General features: G+C 34.1%; 1 protein-coding gene across 1 annotated transcript in view; it reads left to right on the top strand.

The window, feature by feature from the left end:
* Positions 1 to 14,004, top strand: part of LOC145293986 (solute carrier family 12 member 8-like) — a 104,092-nt gene that overhangs the window by 68,453 nt on the left and 21,635 nt on the right. The window contains exons 3-8 of the mRNA XM_080140879.1: positions 5,281 to 5,472; positions 6,739 to 6,856; positions 9,809 to 9,922; positions 10,010 to 10,211; positions 11,378 to 11,465; positions 12,816 to 12,962. Coding sequence (XP_079997005.1) covers positions 5,281 to 5,472; positions 6,739 to 6,856; positions 9,809 to 9,922; positions 10,010 to 10,211; positions 11,378 to 11,465; positions 12,816 to 12,962 — 861 coding nt within the window. The remainder of the gene's footprint in view (positions 1 to 5,280; positions 5,473 to 6,738; positions 6,857 to 9,808; positions 9,923 to 10,009; positions 10,212 to 11,377; positions 11,466 to 12,815; positions 12,963 to 14,004) is intronic.

Raw genomic sequence — 14,004 nt, 5'->3', positions numbered from 1 at the left:
GGAATTATCCCTTCTGAGGCTCTCCCCGTCAGTTCAGAAACATGGCAAACACTTTACTGCCAAAGAACAGGAATGAGGGAATCAAAGTTGTAGCAACTGGGGCGATAAAACTTACCTGATGATGTGGAAAGGAAGATCATGTGATGCAGCTTCAGTTTAGCTCATAACATCTTTCAGAATAAAACAATAATACGAAGGACTGCATAAAAAGATGGGAAGACTATGACCAATATGACCGCATGCTTCAAAGATATGCAAAGAAGAATGTACAGGACTCCTTAAATAGCTAATCAATCATTATGAATCTTGAAATGCAGCTGCTAGGTGTAAGCGTGGTTAATATGGACTATATTTAGTTTTAAGTGTACGCAGAGTAATGCTCAATATATAGGCAATTCATTCTTCACTTAAAAGCTGTCATCAAAACAGAACGAAATTTTAAGAAATGCAATTACAAAACAATGCATTTATTCTTTTGATGATATAGACGTCTCACCCCAGAGTGTTAGGAAGTGATCCATAAAAAAGATGAAAAACTAGAACCATAGGAGAATAAAAGTATAGAAAATGAGGTTAGTAAAAGTAAAACGATAATGAGAAGTTGCCAAAGTCTTTTGAATTCTTCAGATAGGAAAACATTTTGCGGTCAGTGGTCAGTTTTTGTTTAGTTATGGGAGTGGCCAAGAAAATGATCATTTCCGTTTATCGGTCATTCTGAGACAAATATGAGATTAGCTTATGGACAGTTTGCAATAGTTGATGGCAGATTGTGGTTCAGAACAAACCGAGAGAGTTTTACTCACAGACAGACAACTAAAATGTGGACGCCAGTGTTTAGAGAGTCGTTTATCGTATACCCACCCAAATTACAACTGATATTTGTAGAATGCATTGAAGTTTGTTTTTTCTTCTGTGTTCTCTTGTTTATTTTTTTATACTTGAAAGTCAGTGCTCGCTCTCTCGTCAGTCGCCAATGTGTGAGAGACAATGACACGGCCAGAACAAGAAAAGAAAAAGAATAGAGGAAGAAGAAAACTACAACACACACAAATGCTAGGGTGGGGATCGTTAGGAGAGGGGGACAGGCATTTGATATTCATTTTGTGAATGCATAAATCTGTCCTCAAATATGTTATGCACGATGTGATGATGCTCATCCATCACTTGTAAAGATTGTTGTGATCATGTGGTTATTTTTATAAAGAGTTACTACTTATCAAGGCTTGAAGGCCACTCAAGGATAAGGTTTGATGAGTGTACGGTGGTCATCGGGACAACAGTGTAGTTACTAATCGTTAGTGGCGTAAATTAAGTATAATTTGATTTTTGAAGGACACGGCTCAACAAGAACTTGTTTACATTGGACTTGAAGGCTACGATATTGTAGTCGGCCAGGAAGCAGGCCAGCAGAACAGAGTTCCACAGGCAGGTAGTTCCAGTAAAGAAGCTTTGTTCATAAAATCTATGTTTAGATTTAGGCACAACTAGATCATGGGGGGGGGGAGATTATTGATAGTGGTTGTAGGTAGACAAGTGTTTTCTTTTTGTGAAAGTTGGACAAGGAGGTACGCTAGATTGAAGCTCAAATGAGTACCTCTCATGAAAATAACGATAGAGCATAGACAGATTCGTAACGTCTCTTCTGTGGGAAAGATATCTCGTCAGTACAATCTGTATCTGTTTGTTTACGTTTCTATGAATTTCAGCTTGGAATGTTCAGTCACTGCATTGAAAAATGCAGACATCTATTACCACCACCACCATGACTGATGTTCATCTATCGCTTGCAAAGAAGACTGTGATCATATAGGTATTTTGTGGGCCCGGAGATAGCTCATTTGTCCGGTACAAGCTCTGAAGTATCTCCCACCTGAGGGATGATTCTGTAGCAGAGGTACTGACTTTTCGAAATGCATGTTTCTTTTGTATAATAATTGTAATAAATGTGTCAATTTTTATGATTAAACATGTGGTGAATTGTCATCATACAGACGAATCCACTATTTGTGAAGAGTCAAAGGGAGATAACTTAATTAAAATTATTTTCAAGGTGGCAGTTCTAAGAACATCAATTTGCACACATAAAACAAATAGAGTAGTGTTCAATGCATTCTCTGTCTCAAGCGTATGTAAATATTATGCAGACTAATTTTTGTCTTTGCACATATTGATACCATAAATAGGCCAAAACTTTAAACTTAGTGCTCGCTCCCTTGTCAGTCGCCAATGTGTGAGAGGCAATGACACGGCCAGAACAAGAAGAAAAAGAATAAAAGAGAAAGAAGAAAACCACGGCACACACAAGCATTGGGGCGGCGATCGTTGGGAGAGGGGGCACATTGCTTCATCTTTTTATCAAGAATGCTTTACAGGAAAAAGATATTTGTTATTCATTTTGTGCAAAAATTTCTCCTCAAATATGTTATGCACGATGTGATGATGCTCATCCATCACTTGTAAAGATTGTTGTGATCATGTGGTTACTTTTATAAAGAGTTACTACTTATCAAGGCTTGAAGGCCACTCAAGGATAAGGTTTGATGAGTGTACGGTGGTCATCGGGACAACAGTGTAGTTACTAATCGTTAGTGGTGTAAATTAAGTATAATTTGATTATTTAAGGAGACGGCTCAACAAGAACTTGTTTACATTGGACTTGAAGGCTACGATATTGTAGTCGGCCAGGAAGCAAGCCAACGGAACAGTTCCACAGAAAAGTAGTTCTAGTAACAAAGCTTTGTTCATGAAATCTACGTTTAGATTTAGGCACAACTAGATCATGGGGGGGGGGGAATTATTGATAGTGGTTGTAGGTAGACAAGTGTTTTTTTTGTGAAAGTTTGGCAAGGAGGTACGATAGATTGAAGCTCAAACGAGCACCTGTCATGAAAATATCGATAGAGCAGAGACATGTTATAATATCTCTTCTATGGGAAAGATATCTCGTCAGTACAATCTGTATCTGTTTGTTTACGTTTCTATAAATCTCAGCTTGGAATGTTCAGTCACTGCATTGAAAAATGCAGACATCTATTACCACCACCATCATCATTACTACTACTACCACCGCCACCATGACTGATGTTCATCTATTGCTTGCGAAGAAGACTGTGATCTTGTAGGTGTTTTGTGGGCCCGGAGATGGCTCATTTCTGGTCCAACCTCTGAAGTATCTCCCACCTGAGTGATAATTCTGTAGCAGAGGTACTGACTGCTCTGTCTTTTCGAAACGCATGTTTCCTCTGTACAATAATTGTAATAAATGTGTCAATTTTTATGATTAAACATGTGGTAAATTATCATCATACAGACGAATCCACTATTTGTGAAGAGTAAAAGGGAGACAACTTAATCAAAATTATTTTCAAAGGTGTCAGTTCTAAGAAGAACACTACTTTGCCCACATAAAACAAATAGTGTAGTGTTCAATGCGTTTTCCGCTCAAGCCCGTGTATTTACACGGGCTTGAGCGGAAAACGCATTGAACACTAATGCGAACTAATTTTTATCTTTGCACATATGGATCCCATAAACAGACCAAAACTTTGGAAAATCTCGTGGTTGACTATAAATAATATTTTGCGGGGAAAAACAAACCAGTTAGTTAGCAACTTTTTTCCTTGTTGCTAGCTCCATTGAAAGATGTTAAGTTTTCATCATTGATTTTGCGTGGACTGGAATTAACGCATGTGGACGATTATCTTATCAAGAATTTCTGCCTTAGCAAGTAACCATGAACAATTTTCTTTTAAATTTTTGGTCCCCCGACAATTCATCCTTGTCTGTTCGTTTGTTCATACTTTTCTCAATAACTACTCCTTGGAATTTTTTAAAATTTTGCACAAACATTAAACATGATATGAATGAGTAAAAAAGTAACAGAATGGATTTTCTGGGAAAACTCCAGTTGCCTTTCGGGTTAAAATTCACTCATTTGTGCTTATTAAAAAGAATTGATGTCTTGGATTTTTATAAAACTTTCTGACAAGTTGTAACTAACTGATTTCTATATAATTTTGTTTGTCTATGCTTCGCGATAACTCTTGGGTGTACCCCAGGGGCTCTTTTAGGGTTAATAAAAACACTCCATTTTTGAGACTATTTTACTATATTTGTCCAAAATCTTCTGTGTATGTCTATTTAGCAGTTTTGCATGGTGCTGAACTCAAGTTTAAATATGTTAAGGCCTTGTGGGCTGTGGAGGCTAAATGGGGGGGGGCAAATGATGGACTTAGTCATGTCTTTTTTGCATGGTGCAGAACTCAAATTTACATATGTTAAGGCCTAAAACTGCACAGTTTGTTCATTTTCACCAGGATTTGATGTTCCCTTGGACTTTTGGGGCTAAATGTGTGTGTGTGTGGGGGGGGTAAATGCTGAACTTAGTCATTTTTTTATGCCTCATTCACTGTGCACTCATGGGAGACCATGTATGCTTTACTTGCTCTCTTTTATCTTGGCACGGATTTATTTGGAACTGTGTTCACTCAATATTTCTGAACATTCTCTAAAAAATATGGACTTTAATCGTGCATTAATGAACACTGTTCTTACTAATGGTCTGAGCGACCAAAAAAGAGTCTATACTCTACCTCTATATCAAATAATTACTGTCTTAAATAAAAACCATTTTTTTTCATGCATGTGAACAAGGTAGTTAGAGTTAATTACAATTTTATTTGTAGATCTTTAATGTTGCGAATCATTTTTATGTTAGGGGTTTTCGTTGGCATCTATTGATAATACTCTTATGACCCCCTCCCACCCCGTCTTTACATGATTGGTAATACCGCGTTACTAAAAACATCTATTGCTAAAAAAAGTAGTTTATCTTAATTCAATTATTTTTAATTTAGCTCAATTTAGCTCTTATGCCCAGATCATCATATAATGATTAGATCAACCTGATAGACGTTAAAAAACATTAAAAAAAGATGTTTAAATTTTAACAGTATTTCTTGCGGTTAATGGTGGCTGAATAGATTAGGTCCTTGCTAATGTAGCCAGACATGGCTTCTGTTGCCGGGTTTGAATCTATTGACAGGTGTTAATCGTGACACCCTACTGTTTATTCCATCTTAGATCTCTTCATTCCAGCCGTTTAATTAATGGGATGGCAATTTTATGATTTTATGTTTTCATAAAAATTTTCTTTCTCATCAACTCCTCACATGTGATTTCCATCCGATGTTACCAACAAACATTTATTTGTGTCGCAATTACTTTAATGGCTCTTGCACGTTATTTAATTTTCTTCTTTTTTTTTGTGTTCATTTTTAGGGCAACAGTGGAATTTGGCTGGCCATTCTGATCATCCTTTTCTCTTGTGGTGTCGTACTCATCGTCACTCTCAGTGCTATCGGTGTATGTGAGCGATGCAACATGGATGGGGGTGGTGTGTACTTTTTGATCTCGCATGTGCTCGGTGGACGAATCGGTGGAAGCATTGGAGTTATTTACTGTTTCTCACAGGTAATCTCCCACCGGTTTTAATTGTATGCATTTATTGAAAAAGCAAGTACTGGCTGACCTTGACCTTGATAAAGATCATGACCTTGACAAAGATCATGACCAATTGTTGCATGCATGGATAATCTAACCTCATCACTTCCTACTTTATTTTTCTGTCCACACATTTCCATTCATTAATCTGTTTTTCACGATTAATTTTGAATAACATTTTGTTAAAGATGAGAATTCCTCTATTTCAATGATAGAATAGCTTTAATTATAAAAGATAGATAAAAACTTTTCTCAATCAGATAAGGCAAATATTGGATTGTGTTTTAAAAATAAAATTGTTTTGAATCTATTTTAAACACTAATCCCATTTATTTATTTATTATTTTTTTTTTTCATTAGTTAAATTTAGAGGAACTAGGAGGAAAATTACTCACTCACTCAGAAGTTCTCTTACTGTAATCCAGAACACTGGATTACAAGTTTACTGAGACATAAATTGTGATTTTCTTAAATAAAATCTGTTGGAAAATGATCTCATCTGCTCCTTATAACCTCTTTCTTGCAAAAGAGATGTTGCTAGTTATCTTTGCTGTTATTTCCACAGAAAGTATTCGCGTGAGTTCCAGTCTCTGGTTCCTTTTTGCAAGACATTCACAGTAAGAACTCGTTTTCTACAACAACAAAAAACCTGTTCTTTCTTCTGCTGTGTGCCTAACGACAAGCAGAATTTCAACAAACAGCTTTTTGTAAGAGATTTCCATTTGTAGAACACATTATCACGGTACTGCTTCACTGTAGATTACAACAAATCGAATGTCAACAGATTCTTTTCATAAACCGTCCCCATAAGTAATCAAATTTAGTTTATTCCATTAATCATTTTCAATCCTCTCATAATATTCTTTCTCATTAACATCGTTTCCATCTCAGTAATGCTTATTCCTGAGTGGTATTTAGCCTTGATAAGTGGTGAATCATGAGTAAAAAGAAAATCTCTACATCAATGTGATTTCGTATGCATGCACAATTTTGAATTGCAAGCTTGCAGTCGTTAATAAAATGATTTGTAAATTTTACAGATGTTATATCGCTCGTGATTGGTCAATTTTACAGATACTATGTTTGTGATTAGTCAATGTTCCAATATATTCACAACACTGATCTCTTTGCATAGATGTGAAAGTCTAGATTTATGATTTCTTTTAATAAATCTAACTTCAACTTGAATAAAATCATGTATTTAAACCATATTTGTTTTTCTATTATTTTTCTAAGGCTGCTGGTTGCTCTTTGTCTGTGATGGGCTTTGGGGAATCTATCCTGGGATTATTAGGGAGCACAAATGCTTGGATTTCCCGAGCCATAGCCACTGCTGTTGTGCTTTTACTTTTAGGTAAGTCTGTTACATCAGTGTGGCTAGCCTTTAATTTTCTACTTAAAACCTGATCGCTCCCAATCTCTTTTTGTTGTTGTTGTTGTTGTTGTTCATTAAATCTTCATTCAAACCTGAAGTTGTTTAAAATTATTGGTTCAGCGTTTGATAATCAAGCTTTATTTGATGGAACATACTTTAAATTAATTAAAATATATTATTTTAATTAATAATCAAGATTTTTTTTTTCAGCATGAGGTAGAGAACAAATTATGGAATCAACAAATTTGTTCTGGCATTATAAGAAAGTTGAATTGTTTTCTGTTCATCAATGCTACACACCAAGTAGTTCAAGGGATGTAAATTTCACTGATTTGGGTGGGACTTTATTTCTTTCCATGTGATCTTAGAGTTATTACTCCTGGCTATATAAAGATTATTGAAACTATTGTGCACTTTTCCATATGATTCGACTCGTTTTTACAACACTCAAGATATGCAAGAATGCATAAAAAACAGTCGTTTGTTGTCCAAACTTCTCAGAAATCAATGAGATAATCCATCCTCACCATCATATATTATATGAGCGGTAAGTGGTTTAGGTTCATTATCGTGGGGTCCCGATTTTGAATCTCGCTAGATCCAGCCATTCTGATGAGTCGTAGACGACGAAACACATGTCAGTGGATAATTATATTTTAAAAATAATATATATATACCGCACCCCATGTGAGGGGTACCAAATTAGTTAAAGGGAAAATTATTACCAACTATTATTTAGGTAAAAATGCGCTTTCATACATAATTGAATTTCATTCAAAACATATCGCTAAAACCAAAACAAACAACATCATATATCATAGATACATATATATATGTATGTATATGTAAATTACAAAATGTTTATATTCCAAATTTCAAGATTTTGTTCATCTTACCATTTCTTTCAGTATGTTAAATTAAAATATATATATACACGAGGATCATCCCAAAAGTAATGTCTTCTGGGGTTTTTAACTCAAAAAGTTGAAGAGCTACGAAGACGGGGGAATGTTACCATTAAGTATTTGCACAAAACATGTATACATATATATATATATATATATATATATATATATATATATATATATATATATATGTATTATTCAAATACTAAAACAATACTAAGAACTGGATTTTAAATTTAACACAAAATATTATTCTAGTTCCGCATTTATAGAAATTAATCTCTTCAGTTAGTCTTATTTCCAGGGCAACACCGAGATATGGTTGGCTAGTATATGCATATATATATATAGAGAGAGAGAGAGAGAGAATGTGTTCCAAAAAGATTAGGTAGTAGCTGTAGGAAATCTCAATTATGAAAGCTAAATGCGGAGCAGAGTATACATAAGGTTAAAAAGAAAAAAAATCCAACACAATCTTAGTCCAATCTTGTTATAATTTATGTGTGTGTGTATACATACATACATATATATATATATATATATATATATATATATATATATAACTACTTAATTTACTCACATAAAATTAATATACGAAAGTATAGATTTATGCGTAAACTTTAAGTATTTACTTCAAAAGTGCTCAATACGTAGGTAGAGCTAGTTAGTAATTTATAAAATATATATGGCGATTAAGCTACACTGAATATTCCGCGTTTCATCCACTCTAGGACTCATCAGGCTTATGGAAAAGTTCAAATTACAAAATTTACGACTAGGCAGAAACATTGGAGAGTGAATTCGGGCAATCGATGATAACATGGAGACTAACCTGAGGAGTCCTAGAGTGGATGAAACGCGGAATATTCAGTGTAGCTTAATCGCCATATATATTTTATAAATTACTATATATATATATATATATATATATATATATATATATAAGGGGACTAGAGCAGCAGTCTAAAGAGCAGAGTGTATTTTTTTCATTATTATAATTTTATTATAATTTTTTATTCTCAACTTATCTTACTTAGTTTATCAACATCAATAAGTAACTATTTTCCTTTATATTTGAATATTTTCCAGATACATCTGCCTTACTTAAAAAATGCTAGGTTTATTTTGGTGTCTTTAAAAAAAAAACCCACCCAATATTTTTGCTGATGAGGAGACTTTGTTTCAAAAAACTATATGTTAAAATTATTGTTCATGACGTAATGTCTATCTCAATAAAAACATCGTTTCCGAAACGATTGTACAATTTATTGGCTTTGTTGTGTTCCTTCTTATGAAACAGATTTTTAATTTTAATTATAAATTATCAATCATCTTACTAATTATATATATATATATATATATATATATATATATATATATATATATATATATATAATCTATGTAAAGTGCCACCTATTTCTTATATGTACTTGGGTGTTTTGTGCAAATGCTAAAGCAATACTCAGAATCTGGATTTTAAATTTCAAACAAAAAACAGATTTTTAATTTTAATCATAAATTATCAATCATCTTACTAAATAAATATATATATATGATGAAAATAATGGAAATAGTATTCCGACAAAATAGAGAAATAAAAAGGAACAAACGGTATTTTGTGTTCATCAACGTTTCGTCTTTATTTTTATTCATCCAGAGGAAGTCTCAAAATAAAGACGAAACATTGATGAACACAAAATACGATTTGTTCCTTTTTATTTCTCTCTCTCTCTCTCTCTCTCTCTCTCTCTCTCTATATATATATATATATATATATATATATATATATATATATAAAGTGCCACCTATTTCTTTATACGTGTGTGTTTTGTGCACATGCTAAAATAATACTCAGAATCTGAATTTTAAATTTCAAACAAAAAAAAACATCTAATTTCACATTTGTAGATATTTAACTTTGTCAATTTGTTTTTTTTTTGGGGGGGGGGAAGCAAATCTGTTATGCCATATCTTGCGTGTATACATTCAGTATTATGTCATTGACTTTAATCTGTTCTCTTGGCAGGCATCAACGTTGCTGGTGTTAAGTGGGTGATCCGTCTCCAGTTAGTCCTGCTGATAATCCTCTTTCTCTCAGTGATGGACTTTTTAGTTGGATCTTTTGTCCACACGGATCCAGGTTAGTCTCCATGTTATCATCGATTGCCCGAATTCACTCTCCAATGTTTCTGCCTAGTCGTAAATTTTCTAATTTGAATTTTTCCAGAAGACGGAGTTCTGGGTTACCTGGCTTCCAATCTAAACAACAACAGCTATCCGGATTTTGTTGAGGGAGAATCTTTCTTCACCCTCATGGGATTATTCTTCTCTACAGTGACTGGCATATTGGCTGGTATCAATATGAGTGGCGACCTACATGATCCTTTTAACAATATCCCCACCGGAACTTTGTCTGCGTTGGGTGTCTCGTGAGTATCTTTACATTTGTTTAGGATTTTATTTTTTTAAATTTTAAGAATACTAAATATGAGTGACATGCAAAACTTTGATGATACCCAGGGTAAAATCCTTGACTATGCCCCAAAGTATAAGCTTTAGTACTGAGAAACTGTTATGGCGTGGTTTTGATCTACCCTGTTTTAGATGTAGATGAACTCTTCCAGAGATTTTTTTCTATGCAAACTGCTCCGGACAAAATATGAAACCACTTGATGTAAGGAGCTAAAAATTACTACTTCAAGGTTAAAAATTTGCCAGCGATAAGTGTTAGATGGAATAGATTCTGACCCAGAAAACAGCAATTCTTCCCTCTTTGTCAGAAACATTGCTCCTGGAATGTGAGGAATAAAGGACAAAATAAGGGAACTAAGAGTTACAAGGCTGCCGAAAGTAAACCCAGGGTCAACATTCTACTCCCCTTAACTATGAATAGTTACGACCAAGTATCGTAACAATCTCTCTCTCTCTCTCTCTCTCTCTCTCTATATATATATATATATATATATATATATATATGCATATACTAGCCAACCATATCTCGGTGTTGCCCGGGAAATAAGACTAACTGAAGAGTTATTAGTAGCAGCCATAGCCACAGTATCAGGCACAGACTTTTTGTAACATACTACATCTGAACTTCTGTAAATACACTCCTATAATCATATTACTGTATTGACTTAATTATTATTAGCCCTTTATGGTCACAACAGAAATCTATAATATAACTCTCACCTGTCTGTATGTATGTATGTATGTATGTATGTATGTCTGCCTAAAACTTCTGACAGAGGCGACGGATTTTCACGAGATTGGTATCATTTTGAAATGTTTGCTAAAATGAATAATTCTAATATAGAAAAGAGAGCACTGTCAATCATATGGAGTGTGCCAAAATAATATAATTTTTAAGTATGAAATCTAAATGTAATGAGGTTTGATTGGCTAATGCAGTAATTAGCATAGCCAGTCTTTACTGCAAATGTTTAACCTGCATATAATAATCAAGCACTTCATTATCTTATTTGCTAAACGAACCACAGTCTTTAAACCTCAAAATTGAATAATAAAAATATTTGTAAATAATATTTATCCATTTATTTATTGTTTCACTCCAAATATTTTTTTCTCTTTCCAGTACTTTCCTCTACGTTTCCATGGCTACAGTTTTGGGTGCTACTTGTACAAGATTTTCCCTTAAGAACAATTACATGATTGCAGAAAAGGTAATTTCTTATTTTTTTCTTTTGAATTGTTTCTCATTTCATCGAAAGGCATAAAGACGCATCTAAAACCACGGAGGAAATTTTGGAAAATTCTTTCCTAGATTTTGCTAAAAGGCAGAATCTATAATTGAAAATTGAATTTGATATTCCAATAATCTCTCATCTGTGGAATACGTTGCCATAGGACTGCTTTTCTGCATATTAAAATAGCCTTCAAGTTCAATATCGACAAATACTTGTTGAGCCATCCTCTAAGTAATCAAGTTAGCAATTTGAAAGCTTAACTCATTGTTTTAGATTAATTTCTCAAATGTGTTTCGGTCCTGGATATGACCTTAAACTATATCCGATGGTGAGGGCCCAGCTTGCGGGTTTTGGGGAGTGTGGAGCCACCTTTTAATTGCCATTGCTCCCAGGTCCACTCTGACCCGGAGTGGTAGTACCTGTTAGGGTCCCAACTATGGGTTAAATAGAAACTGACTTGGAAAAAAACAAAAAACAAATATATTCTATTAAAAAACTTTTCTTCAAAATCACTGAATTCGGCATTAAATAACCTGAAAAGGGTTGATATGCCGTAAAACAAAACAACCAACCAAATGTGTTTCCTTTCAAATAATTTATGTCGCCAATGGTAACGTTTAAGCAATTCAGAAGCTTAGCTTATCGTTCTAAGGAGGGGGGGGTAATTCTATTCCACTAAGAACTGTAAGAAAAAACGATTTTTTCAACTACTTTATAAAATGTAGCAAAGTTTTATAACATTAATAAAAAAAAAATGTACAATGCAACAATATCGTAATTTTTCTTAAAACATTTGAGTAATTGTGAGGAGACAAATTATCTTTATTCATCTACGCTCGTAAAATAGTTAACTCCCTTAGAACAATGAGTTAAGCTTCTAAATTGCCATTAAGTTATAGAAATCAAGTAATAGCCCCAGAAAGGGCATCTTTTATTTCTGAAAATTTGCATATTGAAGTTATATCATTAATATTCTTATTGTAATTTTTTCTAAGAACCTTCCATCTGTGAAACACATTGCTACAGAAATGATCCCTTGCAGACTGCAACATGATCATCTTCAAGTCCAATGTAAATAAATACTTGTCAAGCTGTTCTTTTCAGTAATTAAATTTTTGTCCTTTCCGGCTATTGTTTTCAACATTCTTGTATTATTATTCATTACCAACTTACAATCTCATTAATACTTATCCCCGAGTGGCTTTTTGGCCTTGGTGAGTGATAACTCATTCGTCTAAAAACAAATCCACCAACATGGATGACGTTGGTTGGATATCCTGTGCGAGTCTTCATAATGTTGTATTGTTGATATTTGCTTCTTTTCAGGTTGCTGTCATTGGAGTTCTCTTTCTTGCTGGCCTCTATATCTCGTCCGTGTCATCTTGTATGGGAAGCTTATACGGTCCTCCCAGAATCTTACAATCCATTGCCAATGAGAATGTCATTCCAATAATCAAACCACTTGGACAAGGAGTAAGTAACTATTGTTATTTTTTAACGAAGCATAAAATTAATAATTATAACTGTAAGAACAGATAAATTAATACAGTAGAACCCCTGGATACGGCATTAAAAATTAGTAACAAAATACAGTGCAGTAACATCGTACGTCGGGGGAAATATAATAACCAGGGCCCGGAAAAACATCGTATTCCACATTGTAACCTGAAAACACCGTATCCTAGGGCCACCGTATCCCGGGGTCCTACTGTATTTATGATAATCTAAGGGAGATAATCTTTTGCTAGATGCTAGAAAATAATGATTTAGTTTCCCGTTCTTGTTTATTTAATTTTTTTTTATTTCTGTATCTTTTACTTTGCGTTATTTTTTTAATTATCTTTTTTGTATGTGTTTCTGTTTGTATCTTTTTAAAAACGTGTTGTCTTTTAAAATATTGTTTTTTTGGTGAGGGGAGTATTTTTCTGTATCTTTTTTTTAGTTTTGCGTGGTGAGAAAAATTAATTAATTTTTTTTTTATATATAATTGCGGAACAAGACGTGTCCGTCTGCACTCTCTTTTCTCTGTGGGGAATTTCCACACAGGTTTTGCCCCCTGGCAAAATGAAAGAAAACCAAACAGGATTACAACAGGCTAACCTTTTAAACTTCAACGTAAATTTTATTAAAACAAAAAGATCCAAGGTGCAAAAGATGCGTCATCTTCAGCTATCCGCCATAAGGAGCTGGTAACATCCCCAAAGGCATAATAGTTCATCTTCGATAAAAGCTGGGTTCAAAATCTGCCAACGAAGAACACTGCATGGGTTGAAGAGTAATATCTTCCAAGATGGTTACTGCAAGTCGGGTAGCCTTGAGGACTCCACTGTAGATAATTGTCCAAATGGCGGACAAATGACAGGTCAAACTGCAGCCCTTAATTTCGTCTCTGACAAACATTATATTGTAATGATGAAAGCCAATTGATTCACAGAGCACAACAGCGTGCGATAATATAATAATTCACCCAACATTGGTGTTTGCAAACAATAATGACATTTCGCTCCACATTAGG

Source organism: Euprymna scolopes, chromosome 15 (genome assembly GCF_053919585.1).
Source record: "Euprymna scolopes isolate OS-2025 chromosome 15, ASM5391958v1, whole genome shotgun sequence".
NCBI lineage: Eukaryota > Metazoa > Mollusca > Cephalopoda > Sepiida > Sepiolidae > Euprymna > Euprymna scolopes.
Note: the sequence above shows the minus strand (reverse complement) of the source record. Positions and strands in the feature narration are given on the sequence as shown.